Source organism: Lates calcarifer, linkage group LG16_LG22 (assembly GCF_001640805.2).
Source record: "Lates calcarifer isolate ASB-BC8 linkage group LG16_LG22, TLL_Latcal_v3, whole genome shotgun sequence".
NCBI classification, from domain to species: domain Eukaryota; kingdom Metazoa; phylum Chordata; class Actinopteri; family Centropomidae; genus Lates; species Lates calcarifer.
Window position 1 is genome coordinate 15,344,929 of NC_066848.1, and position 21,673 is coordinate 15,366,601.

Here is a 21,673-nt window from a genome sequence, read left to right on the forward strand (position 1 = left end):
TATGATTCTGAATGATAGTTTTGACTGGAGGTGTTTTAATTGACATCTGCCAGCCAATTAGAAAAAAAGCATTTTAAGTAACATCATTCAACTTGTATGGCTTTCATCAGAGAGAAAGAAAGAAAGATAGTGACCCTGGTGTGTAAACAGGGACAGTGGGCTGGGACTTGTTTCTCGATTCCATTTATTTTGAATGGGATATTGATATTAATCTGAAAGAGGGGTGAATGAAGTGTGTGAGTAAGGAGGAGAGGGAGGAACAAAGTGTGTGTGTGTGTGTGTGTGTGTGTGTGAAAGAGAGAGACAAGCAGGATATATGTGTATAGACACACAGTGACATCAGTGAGCGAGGCGCTCACACACGCTGCACACACACACACACACACACACACAGAGAGAGAGAGAGAGAGAGAGAGAGAGAGAGAGAGAGAAGGAAGAAGGCGAGCTGATTCTCAGTCGGCGTGTGAGAGAACAGACGAAGGAGAGACCTCCTCACACACATACACGCGCGCGCACACACACACACACCGAGACACACTCGCTCGCTCACAAACACTCCCCCCCCGCTAACACACACTCTCTCCTCTACACACTCTCTCTCCTCTGCTCTTGCGCTCGCACGGAGCGAGAAGGGGGTGAACGGGGAAGGGAAGAATGAGGAAGAAGTCCGCCGTGCTGCGCACCTCGTCCCAACAAATGCGGGTTTGCTGATGAAGCGCCACTCCGGTCATCCGATCATACAGGGCGCTCGGGTCGCGCTGTATGGAAACGAGGAGTAGGCAACAGCAGATAAACAGCAACAAATAAAAAAAACTGTCAGTGCATGGGAATCCGGACTCCTCTCCCCTCCTTTTGTGCGTCTCGGTCGGTGGATACGCCGTCTTGGCTGGCGTAGGCTATAAGAGCTCCCTGCGTCTCCATTACCATTCCCCACTACTGGCTTACCTCTACTACTCCTCCTCCTCCTCTTACTCCTTGTACTGCTACTAGTACTAGTACAGCTGTAGAGCTGCCTCTTCTACTAATCGCTCCTCTCCGGATTGTGGACACTCTCTGGACAGAAAGGTGAGACATTCTGCAGTTTTCTGGGTGCGTTTTCAGCGGGAGATAATGGTTTTAATGATGATGAATGCTGGGGGTCTTTGCCCCCTGTTTCGCGGCATTGTCTGTTGAAGGCAAGTTGTATTTTGGAGGGAGAAGTGAATGGGATGGAAGGAGGGGTGAAAGGGGGCACGGTATCGCCGCATGGAGCCCAGACTGGAGACTTGAAAGCACCATGCGTCGGAAGGGTTTGGATGCGATGTGGAGACGGATGTTTCCTCACATCATCCTTTCCAACCCTTCCACGCTTTTCCACACTGCGCTTTTCCTCCTCTGTGATTTGGAGCATTCATAGAGAGAGGACCGTTGCTTTACCAAAAAGAAAGAAAGAAAGAAAGAAAGAAAGAAAGAAAGAAAGAAAAAATCAGTGGGTGCGGTGGAAGGTGTGTCTGTCATTTGTTTTTCATTAAAATGATTTAGACTCCGGAGGCAGCTTCCTTTTGCTCCAGGGGCTTTTTTTCTTTCTTTCTTTTTTTTTTTTGGTTTGCCCTTCGCTCCCTCCCTCCTTACCGGCTCTCTTCTTTTCCCTTTCCTCGCATGTTAAAGTCCTGACCGAATGCCTCGCTTTATTTCTAGAGGAATAACAATTACGGATGCAGAGCACGTTCAGATAATCACGCTTGCACCTTTTATAGGCTTCCAATGTGGAAGTTGGGTGACAAACATGCGCAGTCCGGTCTGAATTGCCCCCCCTTAGAGATGGTAATCCTTGCAGAGGGTAAGTGATCCTTAAAAGCGCATTGAGAGCCACGTTTTGCGCAATTCTGCAGAGCCCTCATGCTTTGCGCCAAACGGTGTAGTGCTCCTGGTGGGGTGATGGAGTGCCTCTGCACATCAGTGTATAGTAGGTCGAGGAGAAATCTCACTCCGGACCCCGTGGTTGAGTTTGAATGGGTTTAATTTAACCTGGTTTCTGAATTGAACAGAACTGGATCTGTAGGATTTTTAGTCTGAGGATGAAAGCTTATTTTACCCCCCTGCCTGCTGTGCTTGGAAAATGTTATAAAAGGGAAATGAAACAATGGCAGAGCTTCACACACCACTTAACTGCTCCTGTAAACCTGGCACAGATAATATTAGAGGAGACATCAGACAGCAGCTTTTCATTCTCCTGATTTGACACCACAAACGCCTCGTCTTGTGATGAGTGCTGGGTACATCAGGCAGGTACTGTCCAGGCTTTCCAGGCAATTCTTTTCCAGCTGACTTCAGTCGGAGCTTTATGGGCATGACACAGAGGAACTGTAGCTCATCCACAGTGGATGGTATGAAAAATTTATTTATGATGGTGAAAAACTGAAGAGGTCTTCACTGCTTTATTTACCTTCCAGCAGCGATGCAGTTGGTTACTGATGAAATAGAAGATCTTGTATCGGTCCGGTGATGAGGCTTCACAGCACATCTGATGCCAGATCATTAGGCCACCTCTCAGTGGGAGTGGGTCTGCATTGTGCAGTGATTAGGCCTGTTCTTAACCTGGTTGAGAGGATAGTATCCCTACACACACACAGACACACACACATACATACAGGCACACATCTTCCTTACAGTGTAACAACTGCTGGTTCACTTTGTTATAAATAAGAAGATGCAGGTTTAGTATACCACAGTGTAGGTGTATATATAGGTTATGGTATTTGATGTAAATGGTTGTTAACATATACAGTTTTGTCACCAGAAGATTGCTGCCAGGCCTGTATCATTTTGGCAAAAGAGGAAAAAAAAAAGAGAAAAACTCAGGTTTAAATTTTGATTCGTACCAAAGTACCTGCCAGGTTGAATGCATATCATTCACTAGTTATTCATACCTAGTGATGAAAAGTGGGACTGAGAAAGGAAAAGAATAAGCCATAGAGTTTTTTTTCCCAAGAACTAGATCAACTCAGTTTGAAAATATTTTTCACTCAGATCTTATGTTCCCACGCACAAAACAGTTGTTATGCCTCTTTCTGCAAAGGGAAACCTGTTCATCGATAGTTTATAGTAAACAGGGTCATGTCACAGCAAGGACAGGTCAGGGAATGCTTCTGCTAATGTGAAGTGAGAAAAATGCAAAATAGCTGCTGCTTTTGCTGCACATCAATAATTCCCTTGAAGTAAATGCCCTTTTTTATATGTATTTTTTTGTTGTGCTTTTAAATATCCAAAATAAATTCAGGTAAATTCCTGTAAGTTCTAAAAATTAAAATGAGCCATCAGCATAGTATAACATAGTGAATAGTGTTCTGCATCTAGTAAAGGCAGTCAAACTGATAAGTGATACTGTGACCTCCATCATATAATTCAATAGCTAATAAGCTAATCGGTAGCCATCCACGTCACCCTGTAGAAGAGCTCATCTACTAGAAATCAATAAGCAGAATTGTGGGTTCTCTGCAAACTCACCATCTATCAAAGGTCATTGCAGTCATGCTGATAGGCTAATATGTGTGATCTCAATGTCAGTTGTAAGTTCTTAGGTTAATAAGTGGGTGTACTGCTACATTACAGTGTATTTTAACTATTGTTAGGTTCAGTGCATATGTACAGTATGTGTTCCAGATGATAAAATAACACAAACAAAGTGAACTTGCATGGACTCCACATGTTTTTTTCAGCAACATGTGGAGAACAGCTGCTCTATTGGAAATCTTGCAGGCAACATATTTTGTACATCTTTAGTGTGGTGGTGCACAGCAGGAAACAACCCGCTAATGCTATCAGACTGACACATAATGCTAGCTCTGCCATATGAAGGCCACTAGACGTCACAGTAGTGCAAATAAATTGTCATGTAAATCCTGTAAAAGCACTGGAACCAAATGAGCTGACCGCTGTCAGCCTTCATTGGCCGGTACTCGACAGGGTAAGGTTTGGCGGCAGAAATGTTAGCACAAAAACAGGTTGGCGCTCTTCTAGCAGGGTAAACACAGCAAAACTTCAATCTGTAAGTGCCCTGTGTTTACCCTTAGTAAACAGAGCCAGTAGTAACTTCACCTCCATGACAGAAAGGATCAGTGTTTGTAGGAAAATATAGGCTAATTCTGAAAGAGAGTATTACTTCTAGGATAAGACAGAAGCTACCAGTTGTCTCCAACATGGCTTCAGTATTTTACAGTCGATATATGGAGACGTTAGAATTGATGCGGGAAAATGATTTATGTATCTCTTGAGAAGCACGTGGTTTGAAGGTACACCAGGAGTGTCCTTGTCTGTGGTTGTTCAGGGTTGTAGGGCACAACCCCCAAAAACTTATATGTCCAGTGATTAAAACTGGATGAATCCAAACATGGTTACATGTGAAGCATAGTATCACAAAGTATGGTAAAATCATATTCATGTCATATCAATTCAATGTGTAAAGCATATGAATATGTTTTTCTCAGAGCACTTTATAATCGAATCATAGAACCTTTGTTTGGATGAATGAAACTCTACTGATAGATAAAAACATGCTGTAAAGACAACATATATTATCAGCTTATAAAGATATGGCAAATATGTTAGCAAACAGTGGTCTAGCATCCAGCAGGAGACAGAGTAATACTGGCATTCACTTGGAGTGCTCTTTCTAGAGACCCAGCTAATGGAAGTTCAATATTCTCTTTCCTGGTAGCTTTGGTGTTATCTCTGCTAACTCTCGATGGAAATATCTGGCTTTTTAGGTGCTAAATGTTCTGCTGTCTTTGAGTTTGCTGTCAGCAGTTTTGGTGTATATAGTGGGTTTTATCAGAGCTTTTTCTGCTGATAACAGCTGCCTCATCTTGCTGAAAAAGTAAAACGAAAACAATGAGCTGAAAGATGCTAGCACATGCTAACGCTCCGTAAAGCTGAGGGAACTGCCGGGTAACAGTTCTCTGAGGTTTTGGTACAACAACTGCCACCTTTCACTTTTCTCCATTAGTTTTTGTATATATGTTTAGTTTTTTTTAGATTGAAAGCAAGTTGGCCCAGAAAAAAACATAAAGTGCTGACAGTTTGCCAGTGGCAAGTGACATGTTGTCTCTGGATGCTTAAAAACAAACAAACAAAAATAAAAAACTAACCAATTTTATCTTGGTTGAAATGACTGGGTATTAAAACTGTTGGCCTGCTGTCCAGAGCATATACCAATTAGAATATGGAGAGAAAACATGTTTCACATTTTCAGAAAGACTAATAAGAGAAACAGTGGGACAGAGGTTAGCTTGAAACCTTTGTCCAAATGCATAAATCATGGCAGATATCTCTACTTATGGATTATACCACCCACCCCTAGCATTAGGGTTCAAATGAAGATAACTATCTGCCTGTGGCAGCTTCTTCTCCCATGGATGGATTGAGCACTGGAGATAAGGGGGGTGATTATGTGATTCTTCAGCTTTTAATGATTTTTTTTTTCATTTCTCATGGCTCATCATTGCTTTCCCACACGTTCATGTACCCCCGTCACATCCTGGTCAGACAGACAGATAATATCGATGGACAAATGGACAAAGTGACTGGCAGTAGGAAATAGTCCTGTGTATTACAGTGCCAGTCTGATCATTTCCTCCACTCCCGGTGTAATAATATGACAAGACATCTTGGCTCAAGGATTGGCTGCAAGGCACATCCAGACTAAAAGAGCTCAACATCACTCTAATGACGGTAAACGCAGACCATTAATCTTCACTTGTTTGCAGTGGCCTGTGTGTGTGTGCGTGTGTGTGGGTATGCTTTCACACACACTTGCACATGCTGGAATATTCCTTTGCTGTAATGTCATCAGAGATGGTGAGAGTACCTTTTGTCAGCCTTGTCTTTTCTATCTCATACTCTCCTTTTCTGTCCATCTGTCTCAGTCTCTCTCTCTCTCCTCCAGACATCTTACTCTGTTACCAACATTACATCTGTCTCCTTCAGTCTCTTTCTCTTTATACCCCTTCCCCCTTCTCCCTATTGTATTTGCTTCTCCATATTTCTTTGTTTTTCTTTCACTCACTGTTTTAAATTTTTTATCATCGCCTTTTGCCCCGTAGCGAGGAAAATGCATCTCAGACAGGCTGCTCCACAGAGCAGCAGGCTGAGATGCATTTCTCTGTGCTTTCCTGCAACACACAGGTTTATTGTCACTTGCATGCACATGGTCAATATCCACTCATCTTTGAATCATTTTAGCACTTCATCACTTATAATGATGGCAATTTCCATGCATGATTCAGTCTCTGATAAACATATGAGGTTTATGCAGAAAGTATGTTCATGTCTTATACACTCCCCTTTCTTCCTCCTCTCTTTTCTCTGTTGCCCGTTGGTCTAATCAGCTGCCTACTTGGCACCTTTGGGCGCTTGCTCTCAGAGACTCCGGAGGACTGACAGTATTGGGGCAGAGAGGGAACAGCTTGCCTGAGTGTAGCACATGGTTTTGGTTTTCTTAACTTTATGTATTGTGCTTTTGTTTTTGCCCCTGGGGAATAGGATTCAGTGGTCCAGTTTTTGTGCATGTCTGTGTTTTGGCTTTTTAATTTTTTTTTACTGAAGCTGGATTGACTTGTCTTATGTTGTGTCTTGTCTTGTATTTCAAATAGAAGCCACTGTACAGTGACTAAGGCGCTCCAGCATTAACAGCAGAAACATAAACACACACACTTGAGTTTGGTGCTGATGCCGGCCAGGGCATCAATTTTTCCTTCATCAAATAGACAGCAATGATTCCTACGCAGAGAGGGGTGCTTGAGTCAGACATTCCTGCAGGATATATTTTGGAGTTGTACGACAAAATGGAGTTCAGAGCAGGTAATTATCTTAAGTCAACTAAAGTATAATCTCCTGATAAAATGTAAAGCAATCAAGATTGTGTAAGCAAAGTTTATCAGAGGATTTGCGCTCGTGAGGATGAATTTTAAACAAGCTGGTGAGAAGAGACAGCACAAGAAACAGAAACTAGAGCACTGGCTCTGGGCTAATAAATGAGCTGTGTTTCATATTAGCACCTGTGGCTCTGTATGCTGATATTAATATCTATACAGCATATTGTGCTTTATGTTAGAACTCGCACAGCACAGCCTACAGGGAGGAAAAGAATAAAAGCTGCTTTAAATTCATAAACCAGCTGGTATTTTTGGTTAAACAAAAACACTTAGTATCGAAAACATCACAGGAATACATTCCAGTACCATGAATGGCATAAACCAGTAAAATATGTCCTCTGTGTATTTTTTTTCCTGTTGGCTGCTGTGTGGATGAGCTGACACACCAAAGGAACTTAAAGCGCAAAGTATAAATTGCCTGTCCCACCTGTGGTGAATCTATCAGACTCCAACTGGTACTGGTCGTGTCCTTTTAATGTGACTTTCTTTTCATTATAGCAATGTACAGGTGTTGATGCCATGAGCAGGGTGGGTTCACAGCAAGGATGACAGAAGCGTTACTTTTTTGAAGGATTTTATGCTGTATTTTTTTACATATAAGACTCTGATGATACAGAACATACATTTCTGTCATTTTACCCTAAAAGTAACAAACTACTTACTACTCCAACAGTCTCTATTTTCTAAAATTTCATGGGCCCCAACTTGAGAATCCACTGGTGTATAGTAGCTATAGAAAACACTCTATTTAATAGAGCAAGGCTGGCATAGAAAGAATGCTCTTTAGCCATCAGCCTGTTAGAAAAATGACATCCTTAAGTGAAAACAACCAAATCCCAAAGCGCACTGAATTATTGATCACTTTGGAAATGCCACACAAAGCCTTGTATGACCACACAAGAGGGCCATAGAAGGCAAAGAGCTGCAGACTCACTTTAGCCACGAGGAGGAAAATGTTTGGTTATGAGCTCACTGAATTGTAGTTTAATTAAGTAGAAGTGATTTTGTTTAGAATTGATTTTCTTAACATCTGAGCAAAAAGCTCTCACACCACAGCTGAGCCCACTCAGTACACATCAACACAGCAGTCAAACTGAGCACTTGTCATGCTTGGTTTATTTAACCCAAATATTTAAATTCACCATTGGTGGACTGATTAAGCATTACACAGTATCTGATTTATGCAGCAAGTAGCTGTCAACAACATTAGGCAAGGCGCACACACACGTTCTGCAGTATGTGCTGTATAATATCTTGAATCAACATTCAAACATTGATTACATCCCCAGTGGAAATGTATTATATGTAGTTCATTTAGCTTATAGTGTCAGGGCCCTACAGCCTCCATGCTTCACTGCATATAATGTGAGCAAAAATGTGATTCATATTGTTAGGTAATTTACAGCTTCATCTATTATGAGTATTGTGCTAGGAAGAAATGCAGGAAAGTACTTATGTTACTATTGATGTCTGGTAAATTGTGCTGTGTCTGCATGTAAGAGTGTGAACAGTTAATTATCAGGGAATGGATATTGGCATGCAGGAATTTGGAAGCAGCTTGTTTGAGGAGAATTCTAAGCTGATCTTTGTTTCGGGTCTTGGTTCTTGTTATTGATCCCTGATTAAAAGGATTACTACTGCTTATGTGTTTGTGTGTGTGTGTGTGCAGTAGTGCTTTCTTTAAAAGTGGTAAAACTTGATGGGAGGATGAGTAAAAAAGTCTTTGCAAACTGTGTCAACAAGTCTCTAGAGCTGTATGTGTTAAATTAGTTGTTGTTCTGGACTCAGCAGTATAGTTCAAATCAATATCACAATGAAAATAATATTTTAAGCATCCTAATTGGCAACAGGGATGTTGGTCTGTCAGTGCACCATTTTGCACCATAATGACAACTATTGGATGAATTGCCATGAAATTTGGCACTGATTTCCATGGTTCCCAGAAGATAAATCCCATGACTTTGGTCATCCCCTTACTTTTCCTCTGATGCCAGCATGGGGTTGACATTTGTCATTCATCGTGGGTGAAGTATCTCAACGACTATTGGGCTGGATTGTCATAAATCTGGAGCATTCATGTCCCTTTCAGCATGAATTGTCATAATTTTGGTGATCAGTGGTGATAATTTATTTTTTCCGGAAATTCTCTTGATCTGCCAACATGTGCACAGATACTATTGGTGTGGTTATTTTGCCTACTAATGGACAATATCAATATGATAACATCTATTGTTGTCCAAACAAATGTGTCGCCAACATTTCATAAACAGGACTATGTATTCTGAGCCTCAGAGTAAAAAAGACCAGGCAGTCCTCCATTCTCTTCATATCATATCCGCTCCATAGAGAATACATGGGCATATAAATTCAGAATCTGTCTGGATGCTCTGTTATTCAGCAGCAGCACTCAAAGGGGTATTTGTATTTTCTTTTTATCCCCTAAAATCTCAGGAGAGGATGTGTCTTTGGAAGCTGTACTAAAATATAAGAACACCCGCATCCTTTTCCCTACGTCTGCTTCCTTCTCCTATTAAAGACCACCTACAGCATGCACAGTCGACTCCATGTGCATTTTAGAACAATTTTACATTTTTGCTGATAATTTTCAGTACTTTATGCATAGTCAGTTTCTAGTTGTGTTAATCCACATGAACATGACAGCGCTGGTTCACAGCATGGTCGTGCTAGTACATAATAATCACAGCAACCCTGTATCCTAGAATTTTGTTTGTATGCTAATAATCTGCAGCAGTCTTGTTTTGTAAGAAACATAATGCTGTCTAGATTATGTTTTCTAACACAGCGAGAAAAATTGTTAATGAATGTATTTGCTTTTTTCCTTTTCTGTACAGCACTTTATAATTGGGCTTAGAAAACAGTTTTATAAAATCAATTGTGATTATTACTCTGCCCACAAACATACTTGTACACTTTTATACATGCACCAAAGTGTTTGAATGACACAAAATTGAGTACTTTGGTACATCATAATCCTGTAAATAATATTCAGATAGATTATTCTAGCCATGGAAAATGACCCAACAATGTACAAATAGCTTGTTATATGAGGTGACTGCACTGTATATATTTGGGCTACATGGATGTTTACTTAAATGAAACTGATTCTTAGAAAATTATGTGTTTTGTACTTTCAATTTTGCCTCTATTTATGTTTGCTCGGAAGCAATTACATGGAACCTGAATGAATGGGATTTGGTGGTCTCTTTGATAACAGTCTACAAAAATCCTCAATGCACTTAAATGCTGCTCAATCACAGTTATCAGTGCATTAGATTTTTTTTTCAAATAGTTAGGAAATGTAGAAAATGTGACACACAATAAAGAGTCTGTGTTTCCACAGTGTAGAAGATGGACCAATGTCTATATCTGAGCTGAGTGCTACAAGAGAAACATTTGAAATTATGAATTTAAGAACTAGATCATACAAGTATAAGTTTAATATACTATAATGAGAGCATGAATCACAAACCTGACATAGACAGTCCCCTGATCAGATAGATAATCCAGTTACAGGGTTGGGACATAATAAAAGAAATGCCAGTACAACGTGATATAACAGATCTGAAATGAACATTTGTGAGGCTTATAATGTTAATTTTTTTCTCAAGACTTAAAAACATGAGAGATCGATAAAAGTTTGTGGTAACAGGAGAGGTCATTGTGGTGTATGGGTATGCACTACTGCAGTGCTGATTTTTGCAGCAGCTTTCCTTAACTTATTATTTATCCATTCTGCTTTAGAAATAAAATTTAGAATACACAATTACCTTCAAATGATGGCCAAGCGGCTATAAAGCTATCTGATTCAAGTAACCTAATTTAGGAGCCACTGTTGTTGACAGGAGTCAACTAGACTGTTATCAGAGAAAGCCACTCATGGTTGGGTTATATTAGGCACAGCAGGATATTACTAATACTGTAATGGGGAGTCAGAAACTGTTCCTTGGAAATCTGTAGTGCTGAGCCCAGGAACTTAAGTTTATCTTTGGTGTGGTTTGGTGAACTGCAAAGTTAAGCAAATATCATACCAGAAACATATGTATTTGTTTTTGCAGTGCTGTATTTTTAAGGTTCTTCATGCCTCCAAGTAAACTAGACTGTTAAATGCTAAACATGGAGTGTTGTCTAGTGAATAGCCTCAGTCCTCAGTGCTTTTCAGACAGATGCAGATTTGACCTTTCACTGCATAAAGTTTGAACAAATGTAAACCAAAGGTGATACCCACACAGCCTCTAACAAAAAATCATGTCATCACTTATATTTACACGTTTGAGATGAGAGACAGGGGAAATTTGTCTTTTACAATGTAGTACTTGTTATAAAAGAAATTACTATGCATCATGATGTATTATAATTAAATTAAATAAGTGTGTAATCCTTGAATATCTTTAAATATGATAAATTCAAATTAAAGGAGAGAATCAAACCTTAACATCCCCCTTCACCCAAATGTCATTGTTTTTGAAACATTTATCAGGTCTATGTTGGTCTAATGTGAATTCTTTCCACTTCTCTTTTCTCTAAAGGTTCAAGATCTCACAGTACCTCACAGTACCGGTCTGGAAGTCACCATGGGCTGCTGGGATCACTCCTCTCTCCTGTCCCCTGCCCTGAGGCTTGCAGTTATCACAATGATTCTCCTCCTCAAGATCCAACCCTCACTGGCCGGCGCCCCCCCTGAGCCAAACTTGGGTGGCTCTGTTTCGGCAGTGTCCACTAATAAAACCGAATGCAGCAAGGCAGAACAGTGCTCAAAGGGGGTGATCTTACCTGTTTGGGAGCCCCAAAACCCATCATTTGGTGACAAAGTTGCTCGGGCAACAGTTTACTTCGTGGCTCTGGTCTACATGTTCTTAGGCGTGTCGATCATTGCTGACCGTTTCATGGCATCAATAGAGGTCATCACGTCACAGGAAAAGGAGATCACCATCAAGAAACCCAATGGGGAAACCACCACCACTACTGTTCGTATCTGGAACGAGACCGTTTCCAATCTCACCCTCATGGCTTTGGGCTCTTCAGCTCCTGAGATCCTGCTGTCCGTCATAGAAGTCATAGGTCATGGGTTCACAGCTGGCACACTGGGCCCCTCCACCATTGTGGGCTCTGCTGCGTTCAACATGTTTGTCATCATCGGGTTATGTGTGTATGTCGTGCCTGATGGCGAGACAAGGAAGGTCAAGCACCTCCGCGTCTTCTTTGTCACGGCCACCTGGAGTATCTTCGCCTACATTTGGCTCTACCTGATCCTGTCCGTGATCTCACCTGGCGTTGTGCACGTGTGGGAGGGGCTGCTCACGTTCCTCTTCTTCCCCATCTGTGTGGTGTTCGCCTGGGTGGCCGACCGCCGCCTGCTGTTCTATAAGTATGTGTACAAACGCTACCGCACTGGCAAGCAACGTGGAATGATCATTGAGACGGAGGGTGATCGCCCACTTCCTTCCAAGGTATATACACAACCACTACTACTCTACTACTGTTACTTGAACACTATGAGTATAGGCACTAGTATTACCACCATATCAAGGCTTTACTCAGCTGCTAATTCTGGTTTATCACAACCTGGGTCTTATTTTAATAGTTCTGACCTGATTAATTGCAGAGAAGTCAGACAGAAACACATGCAGATAGACAATCAAACAATCCCCCAGGTGTAGAGGGGTAGGTTTTAAACTTCAATCACAGTTTACGTAACATCCAACACTGACCTACTGTACTTGTATTATACCTGTGCACATACAGCTTTCCTATGTAATGAGGAATTATTGTCCTCATCACTTCTTTCAAAGTTCCTTCATTGATGTCTTGTAAAGAATCTTAACAGTCATGCTGGGAACTCTATCTTTTCCAAAGGCCTATCATTGGAGAACAGCCGACCAGTAAAAATTAATTAAGCTGTCCTCATCCAAACATGCAGTGGGAAAAAAACAAAGAAGCAGATAAGCCATTCTATGTAGGCGGAAGTGAGTTCATGAGTAATGTGTATCTGAAACAATTATCTGCATTACTGAATGGAATTCTGCCAAGGTAAACTAATGCTATGAAGCATATTACCGCAAACAGACACACACAAATAATTTTAAAGTATTGTCACTTTTTAATTTCCTGTTTTGGCTACTATCTGATGCTTTGTGTGATGTCCCATGCAGTGCTTTGTGCACATCTAATTAAATTTTCAGTAATGTGGTGTACAGTACATTTATTCACCACTCAGTTCAGTCTCTCACTGTACACAAGTAATTTTCACACTTTGCAAATTACTTATTTCTTGCATTTCTTAGATGGGATTATTAAGAATCATTGCTCCATTACTACATGAAGAGCACTGTAAATTCAACTTCTGGCTTTAACAAATCACTGAACCAAACTCAACACTGTCCCTGAGTGGAAAGCCTAATAATTTCTTGTTTAAAGAGCTAAAACACATTTCATCAATAAAACTGGACTCAAGGGAGGATTTCTCTGAACAACAGAACAATTTACTCTGAGAGCTTTTCAGAAACAGGTGGCTAACATTAACATATCTAAAAGCTGATGCTACTATCAACTCATAGTCAAATGCACAGGAAAAATAGTCAACAAAAAAAGTCTTAAAAAAGTTTCAATTGACAAAACCAGGGAATGTATCACACACCAGAAAACTATTTATATCTGCTTTTATTTGCATGGTTGTTATAGATCTATTTAAAGCTCTTTTTGGTACACACCTAATTCTCAGTTGACCTTCTTAGTAGCACCAGAAGAGCGTTTTTAAGAAATGGCATGTTGCTCCAAAGAATCAAGAGCTATGGTACTGATGAAATTCCTTGCTCTCTCCTTATAAGGTGGACATTGAGATGGATGGGAAAATGCTGAACTCTCATGGTGTTGACTTCCTGGATGGCCCACTGGGTTTGGATTTAGATGAGAAGGATCTGGATGAGGAGGAGACCCGTAGAGACATGGCCAAAATCCTGAAGGAGCTCAAACAGAAACACCCTGACAAGGAGGTGGGTAGCAGAACTTAAAAAGGACCTCACGTAAAATGCAACGACTGTTTGACATGAAAAAACAAACTGTCACTGCTGCTTCTGTCAGGGTTGTTTTTCTCAGTGTTGTTTTCTTGTAGAGGAAATGAAATGACAAAATAGGTAGCAGCAGATTGCATGCTTTCTATTTGGTTCCATTATCACAGTGATTATGGTGATGAATGCAGCTAAGGTCTCATCACAACCTCTCAGATTAATTTGATAATGACGCATCTAAAAAAAGAAAATTGCAAAGGAAACTGAGCACCCATTAAATCAATATGTAAATAAAAAGATAAACACAGATAATCCAATTCTGATATTGGCAGTTCAGTCCCTAGAGGACTGTGTGTCCTCTAGCACTTACCGCACTGCATGGATGAATTTGATGAATTTTTGAGAGTGTACTTTGACTTGGCAAATAAAAGTTCCCCAAAGTACAAAGCTGTATTTTCAAACCTCAATTGTTATCATGAAGATAAGCTATAAGATAAGATGGGCTAAATATACTGAGGAAACTATTTTTCCTCAACGTGTTTTTGTGTTCACACCATTGTGTCCATCTTTGCAAACTTCTGTATGTGGAAAAATAGCAATATATTGTAGCTATAAAATATGGTGTGATGAGGTTCTTCTAGTCAGTATGCTCTTACTGTTTGGACACGGTTAACATTAAAAGCATAATGGAAGCTGCAAGCATCAAGGCAAGCTTCTAGAATGGCAACCCTTCTTACTTGCATCATAATCATATTTTGACATGAAGTGCTTTGACTTTGCAGGTAAATGTCTTACTTGTGTTGTAGGTAGGGGCATTACGATATTGGTTGCAGCACACATATATCTATAACTGAGAGGAGTTGGATCCCAAAGCTCTCTTTTCCCACTATATCCTTATTTTGTTTGAGACCTGAGAATTGATACTGGCAGCACACACATTGTCGACTGACCTAATAGTGAGAACTACTATACTTATGAAATTGCTTGGCTACTCTTATTTCATTTTAAACATCAAGTACAAGTCTGCAAGACCTCACAAAACCTCGGATAATCAGATTAATTTTCCCTAATGTAACTAAATCACAGACTCTGTTGATCACCATTCTTTGACTGTTTATGTTGGATTTATCCACGACACACCATCAAACCAAGCTAACTAGAACCCTATAGTTCAGCCAGTCAAGCCCAATCCGCAACAACGTCTGATTCTAGCCAATGGGTTGACAAATATATTTTTCCCCACAGCTTAGGATTCTACATCACATCCACTGATCAGCCTTTATATTTTCTCTTTCCAGGTGGAACAACTCATTGAGCTTGCCAACTACCAAGTCCTGAGCCAGCAACAGAAAAGTCGTGCTTTCTATCGTTGCCAGGCCACCCGGCTGATGACAGGTGCTGGCAACATTCTGAAGAAACATGCAGCTGATCAGGCACGAAAGGCCGTCAGCATGCACGAGGTTCGCTCTGATGCTGGTGATAACGACCCCATCTCTAAGATCTTCTTTGAGCCTGGTTCTTACCAGTGCCTCGAGAACTGCGGTACAGTGGCGGTGAATGTGGTGCGGCGTGGTGGTGACCTAGGCAAAACGATTTCTGTGGAGTACCGGACAGAAGATGGTACAGCTAATGCCGGCTCGGACTACGAGTTCACAGAGGGCGTGGTGGTGTTCAAGTCTGGTGAGACGGTGAAGGAGATCCGTGTGGGGATCATTGATGATGACATCTTTGAGGAGGATGAAAACTTCCTGATTCACCTATCCAATGTCAAGGTGTTGACATCAGAAGGTGAGGAGCCTGAGGAGGGCGAGTCAGCTAATCATGTGGACTCAGTGGCCTGTCTCGGTTTACCCTCCACAGCAACCGTTACCATCTTCGATGATGACCACGCCGGTATCTTTACTTTTGAGGAGCCTGTATGCCATGTGAGCGAGAGCGTTGGCACCATGGAGGTGAAGGTGCTGAGAACGTCGGGGGCTCGCGGTGTGGTCATGCTGCCATACAAGACGGTGGAAGGAACAGCACGAGGCAACGGAGAGGACTTTGAAGACACTCATGGTATCCTGGAATTTCAGAACGACGAGATCTTGTGAGTAACTAATCAATTTACCTCAGTTTATCATCAGGATGGTACAATCCTAATTTATTCATGCAGATATTTATCAGCTTCACTCTCATTATCTACATGTTTTTCTTGATTATTTTTCACGCTCTGTGTCAGTGTGATGTTGCAAATGTTATTGCTGATGATGTGAGAAAGTGAGGGCGTGAGTGAGATGTGGTGGTCACGATGAGTGGACTGCTCATTGGGGACTAGACAAAATCAACAATTCCCCTCCCCTCTATGTGTTTTTTTTTTTTTTTTACCTCACCTTTACCTATTTCTTTTATCTTCATCAATCTGTTCATTCCTCTTTGCTTTGGATTCTGTTATGCTGCTGTTTTAGTTGTCTGGGTTTCAAAGGTTTCCATAATCTGTATTGTTGTACTGTCAGTGCAATAGATTTAGCTTGTGAGTTGCAGAAGCCAAGAGGTCGGGAAACTGGGTTATTTGCTGGATGGTTGATTTAAGTAGATAGACTGTCAGGACGTGGAAATTGAATGAGAAGTGTTGGAAGTTTAGGCACTTGATGGAAAACCTGGAGGAGCTGGTTGCTGGTACCAGTACAAGAACACAATAAGCAGCAGGGAATCAGAGCATTGCTAGGAAGGAGCATCTATCTAGTCAACTTAATTAGGATACACAAAGGCTTTTTAAAAAAAATAAATCCCAGTTGCCCTTTTAGGTGGCTTTATACTGTGTGAGAACATCCCAGAGCAACCACTCACACAGCCGGTTAGATGCTTTTTTTTTTTTTGTCCTTTCCTGTGTTAAAAGGACTTGAAACTCTATTTAAGGATCCCTGTTGTGAAATGCCACAGCTACACTTCAAAGCTCTTCTTAGCCAAACGCAGAGGCTTTATTATTTGATGGTGACACATGGCGAGGTTCATGATTGCTATTTGATCACATTTCAGAAGGTCTTTTACCACAGTGGTGATTTTTCTCTTAGCCAGCTGCTGTACGCTTCATCCTGATCCACTCACAATGTGGGGAATTAGCTCTAGCTATCAGCCAAATGTTTGTGTAATGCTGACCACTTTGGCTTAAAACCAAACCAAACTCCCAAGTCCTTTTTTGTTCTTTAAATCTTTCATTGTGGAAACAATTGCTGTGCGTACATGCATACCATTGTGACAAAGTTATTTCTCCCCACTCTTTTATTTGAACCTTATGAGACATTAGCTGGTGATATGATACACTGACTCAAATGTTTACTCACTCACATATTGACAACACTGTAGAATTGATAGGAACTGGTTCTAAAAAATGGCATCAGGTGAATGCTGATATTTTTATTCTAATCTATTCTTTCATATTAAAATATCTTAACTGTATAAGTTGTTAATTTAAGCTTGTAGTCGCAGTAGTCAGGCTAACAGTAATCAAGCTAACAGTATCATCATGTTGCTAAGTTAGAATTGTATTATAACATTAATTAACACAGTTCATCAGTTGCACCAATTGATCTATTAGTGCAAATCTCTAAGTTCATGACATGCTGTCATGGTGTAATTTTGTGGTTCATATTCATTTTTAGTATCAGTAGTGATACAGTTGATTTGCTTCAGGATGACAGTTTCATGTGGAGTTGCCCTGCTGTTGATTTGAATCTTGTGTTTTTATTGACCACCATCAAAGGGATGGTGTTTGGCCCTGTGTTGTTACGATTCAACTGTTCAAAAGCAGCTTTCAGCGCTGCAGTGGTTTTAGCCTATTTTGACACAGATGCATGCACACATGTATGAACTGAATACACACGCACACTCTCCGTGTGGTAATTTTCTCACAGTGAGAGGTGAAATTGCTGTTTTTCACAAAGCACTCAGTGAGGTGGAGCGCTGGTTTGTGTGCAAAATGATTGTTTTCTGCAAAGCGTACAATAAGGTGGGCTACTGGTCTCTCTTCCTCTCACACACATAAGCACACATGGCAGGGTGGGCGTGTTCACGATGTCACCACAAATTACTGTTTGCAGTTAAGCCTTCTCATAGTGGCCTGTGGGCCTGTTGGGCTCGTAGCTTTAGTGAGAATACAATAAAATTCACAGCTTTCAGCAGTTGGCCTTTTTACTGTTTGGGCCACGTGCTAGTTTATGGGAGTTGTCAGTAGGCTTGGAGAACACCCTGGACCATTAATTATCACCAAATATTGGCTGAGTGAATATCTTTTAAAACTGCAGTCTCTGCTAGTTCTAACCCAATGACCCTCTCACTCACCCCATCCCACCATGTCTTCTTAGAGAGCTTAAGTCGCCTGCTGTTGTGAGCTTGTAAAAATGAATTGATATGTTGGATTTGATATGGGATTACAGAAATAAACTAGACTTGACTCGTTTAGATATGCAGTGCAGGGAGATGTAGAGCTTTGTCTAGTTTCAGCTGGCAGGCATCAGTTGTTAGTTGCACCAGTTTGTCTTGGAAACCAGAAGTTTGCTTACAATGCTTGTTTGGAAATGTTCAGATTGTTTTTTGAGATAGTAGAAGGGTTGTAATGGCATAAAACAAAGTGTGCTGTCATGATGAATGAACTGGAGAGATGCTGTCTTAGTAACAGTAGTCTAAAACTAAGGCTCTCTTTCACTCTCTGCTGTTTTTGGTCCAATTTGAAGCAGATGTCTGCGGGGCTGTCTTTTTCAGCCTGTGGCAGACTGCATAGTTTCCATAGTGTATAGCTCTTACAGCCAGGACTAAGTGGGTTTTAATAACACTTTGTCCAAATCAAATGATGGACTGTCCTTCTGGCTATCCTGGTTACTGTGTGTGTATGCTTGTGTGTACATGTGTGTGCTTCTTAGGGAAGAGACCCAGAGGTGGAGCAGAATGACTGAAATATAGTAACATTGCTTTAAGAGAAAAGCATTTCAGTTTCAAGTTTGATTTCCACACAGTGTCTTTAAACTACTTAATCTCTAACTGCCCCTAAATACTATCTGTGCTGAATTTTTAATATGATTTATAGTTCAAAATGGTAACCATTACATAAATAGTGGCCTAATTAATTAGCAATAAAAAGGACAATGGTGGTGTTTTGGTTTTAGCTCAGTAACTACAAACACTGTAACATTACTGCTGAGGACTCTCAAAGGCTACCCTAGTTTTATATTATTTTATTTTAAACTCCCAGAAGACAAAGAGCAAATATACACACAGTGATGAAGATAATGTGACTGAAGATAATGAGGACTCCCAATTTTCAGTTATTGGATTATTCATTAAGGCAGCAGCAAGTGCTCAAAATAGTGGCTGCTTGGAAATGTATTACCACACCAATGTAACTAACTGACAAAAGAAAACAAGGGCTTTGGATGCTTACTTTGATAGGTATAATCTAAGTCTCTATAACTCTATAACATTTTCAGCGAATGAAATGGATGGATACTTATGAATTTGTATAAGATTTAAAAAAAAACATAAAAAAACTTAATGGTTTGTAGTTGACAAAACTACAAGCATGGTCTATAAGTTTCACATTAGACTATATTTTAGGCCAAAGTTAGTAAGTGCCTGCTGAAATACAATAGGTAGACAAGGAAAGTCAAATATTTCAGACTTTATCATTTATGGTTTATCATTTAGCTTTAGTCATTAAACATGGAAAATGAGACCTATTTTTTTCCAGACTTTTTCCAGGGGAAATACTGTGCTGTCTTCTGGGTAAAGTTTCACACCTTTAATGTGACATGAGTTAAAAATAGCTTCTGTGGAAAAAAGCTGATAAACTTGAACATATAACATTAAGAACACACACATTGTAAAGAATATTCACTAAATAAACTGCCAGATTCCAAAGCATTTATAGCCTAAACTAATTTGCAGTACTTGTCCCATGATGGGCTATTTTAGAAAATATGTATACGCATAGAAATACACAGTGTATGTCATAAATGAGCCATTGGGGCACTGATATGTTCCTTTAGGGAAATGCTTAGGACATTTTTGCTGCAGAAAAAGGGAATTACAAAATAGCTGATCTAAATAGACTTGCCTGCAGGCTAACTCTACCCTGATTCTGTTTCTCTGACTGATCTAGGGAGGGTATAGTAAACGAGATAAACGAGTGTGAATGGAGGTGGTGATGGGAGTAGGATGGCAGAAAATGATGGAGTGGGCAGGGAGGGAGAAGAAAAGTTTTAGAGCTCTTAAAGTTGTTGAACTTTCCTCCCTTACCATCCCTGCTTTTTCCCCCATTTACTTTCTCTTCTGTCTCCTTACAGTTCTCTTATTCCCTGTCTGTAGGAGGCCCTCTGCAATTTGTCTCTGAAATAGTTTGTGAGGGCTTGTCTGATGTGTTATATGAAAGATGGAAAGGTGTGTGTGTTTGTATGTGTGTACATATGTGTGTGTGTGTATGAGGAGAGAGAGAGAGTGAGAGAGATAGAATCCCAAGTACACAAAATACCATCTCAAGCCTGTGTGTGGTGTGGGTTAGGTTAGTGGGTGGGTGTGGGCAGCACCTTGTTGTAATGCACCAAAACAGATTCTAGATCTTGACAGATCTTGACAGTCGTTTTTCATTTCAAGTACTGCCACTACTACTAGTGCTACAGTTGCTACTGTGATTGCAACCACTTGAACCGGTATGACTACATTGCCATTGCTACTTTTACAGCTTACGCAACTAATACCCTCATCTACTACTCTTGCTACACTAGCTTACTGCAGCCATCACAAGTGTTACTATTACTTTTAGTAAGAACAATGCTGCTCCCTCACCTATTACTAATGAAACCACTAAAACACTTCAAAATTTTCCTTCGTCTTAACATCATTTAGTGTATTATTTAGTTAAGAAATAGTCATTTTCTTCAGTGTGATGTGATTTCGCTTGGCTTTAATACAAACTTACTTAGTATTAGTTATTAGTTACTTTGGATTAGTGCCATGTCTCTCCAGCACGGCTTGAAAAGATGGCTTTTTGCCTTTACTCAGGTAGGACAGTGGAGAGGAGACAGGAAACAGAGAGAGAGAGAGTGTAGGGGACTGACACGCAGTAAGGGACCAGCCGGACCGGGAGTCGATCCAGAGACCAGCTGCTCAGGGCACTTGCACTTTGGCCCATGTGGTACACACCCTGACCATTCAGCTATGGGGGCACCCCTGAAAAGATGGCTTTTCAAAGCTGTACATTATGCATGCCGTGAACTACACTCCGAACAGGTGGAATTGTTTCACCCCATCGGCACTTCATTTACTGTTTCTTTCAGCAAAATTTAAGTTTGAAGGCTGAGTTTTAGACTAGATAACTTGTAAAGATGAACTTTTTTGCTAGAGTATGTATTTATGTTTTAACTACCGCTACTAATGCATACCCACCATGACAAGCATCTTCATACCTGTCATATGATGAGCAGTTTTATCCAGAGCACCTTCCAGCACCCTAAGTGGTTCTATTTTTATTGTAGTTGGTCCTGATGGAATTACCAGACCACTTAATACAAAATAGGTCAGCAATTCAACTTTTTTTCCATAGCTGTTGCATTAGAACTGTATTTGCACAGGAGAGGAACATCAGGTTGAACATGTATCAGGTTGTAAAATGTACAACGAATCCATATTGTATGTTTCATCACTTATCAATGAAGCCAAGCTCCTGGGGCAACAAGAGGCATACAAAACACATTCAGGTCAAAAGAA

General features: G+C 40.6%; 1 protein-coding gene across 3 annotated transcripts in view; it reads left to right on the forward strand.

Moving 5' to 3' along the window:
• The first annotated feature begins 427 nt into the window (after window positions 1–427).
• Window positions 428–21,673, forward strand: part of slc8a1b (solute carrier family 8 member 1b) — a 132,106-nt gene continuing 110,860 nt past the window's right edge. For all 3 annotated transcript variants that reach the window (XM_018661815.2, XM_018661829.2, XM_018661822.2), the window contains exons 1-4: window positions 428–1,065; window positions 11,459–12,379; window positions 13,757–13,921; window positions 15,235–16,025. In XM_018661815.2, coding sequence (XP_018517331.1) covers window positions 11,504–12,379; window positions 13,757–13,921; window positions 15,235–16,025 — 1,832 coding nt within the window. In that variant the 5' untranslated portion in view covers window positions 428–1,065; window positions 11,459–11,503. The remainder of the gene's footprint in view (window positions 1,066–11,458; window positions 12,380–13,756; window positions 13,922–15,234; window positions 16,026–21,673) is intronic.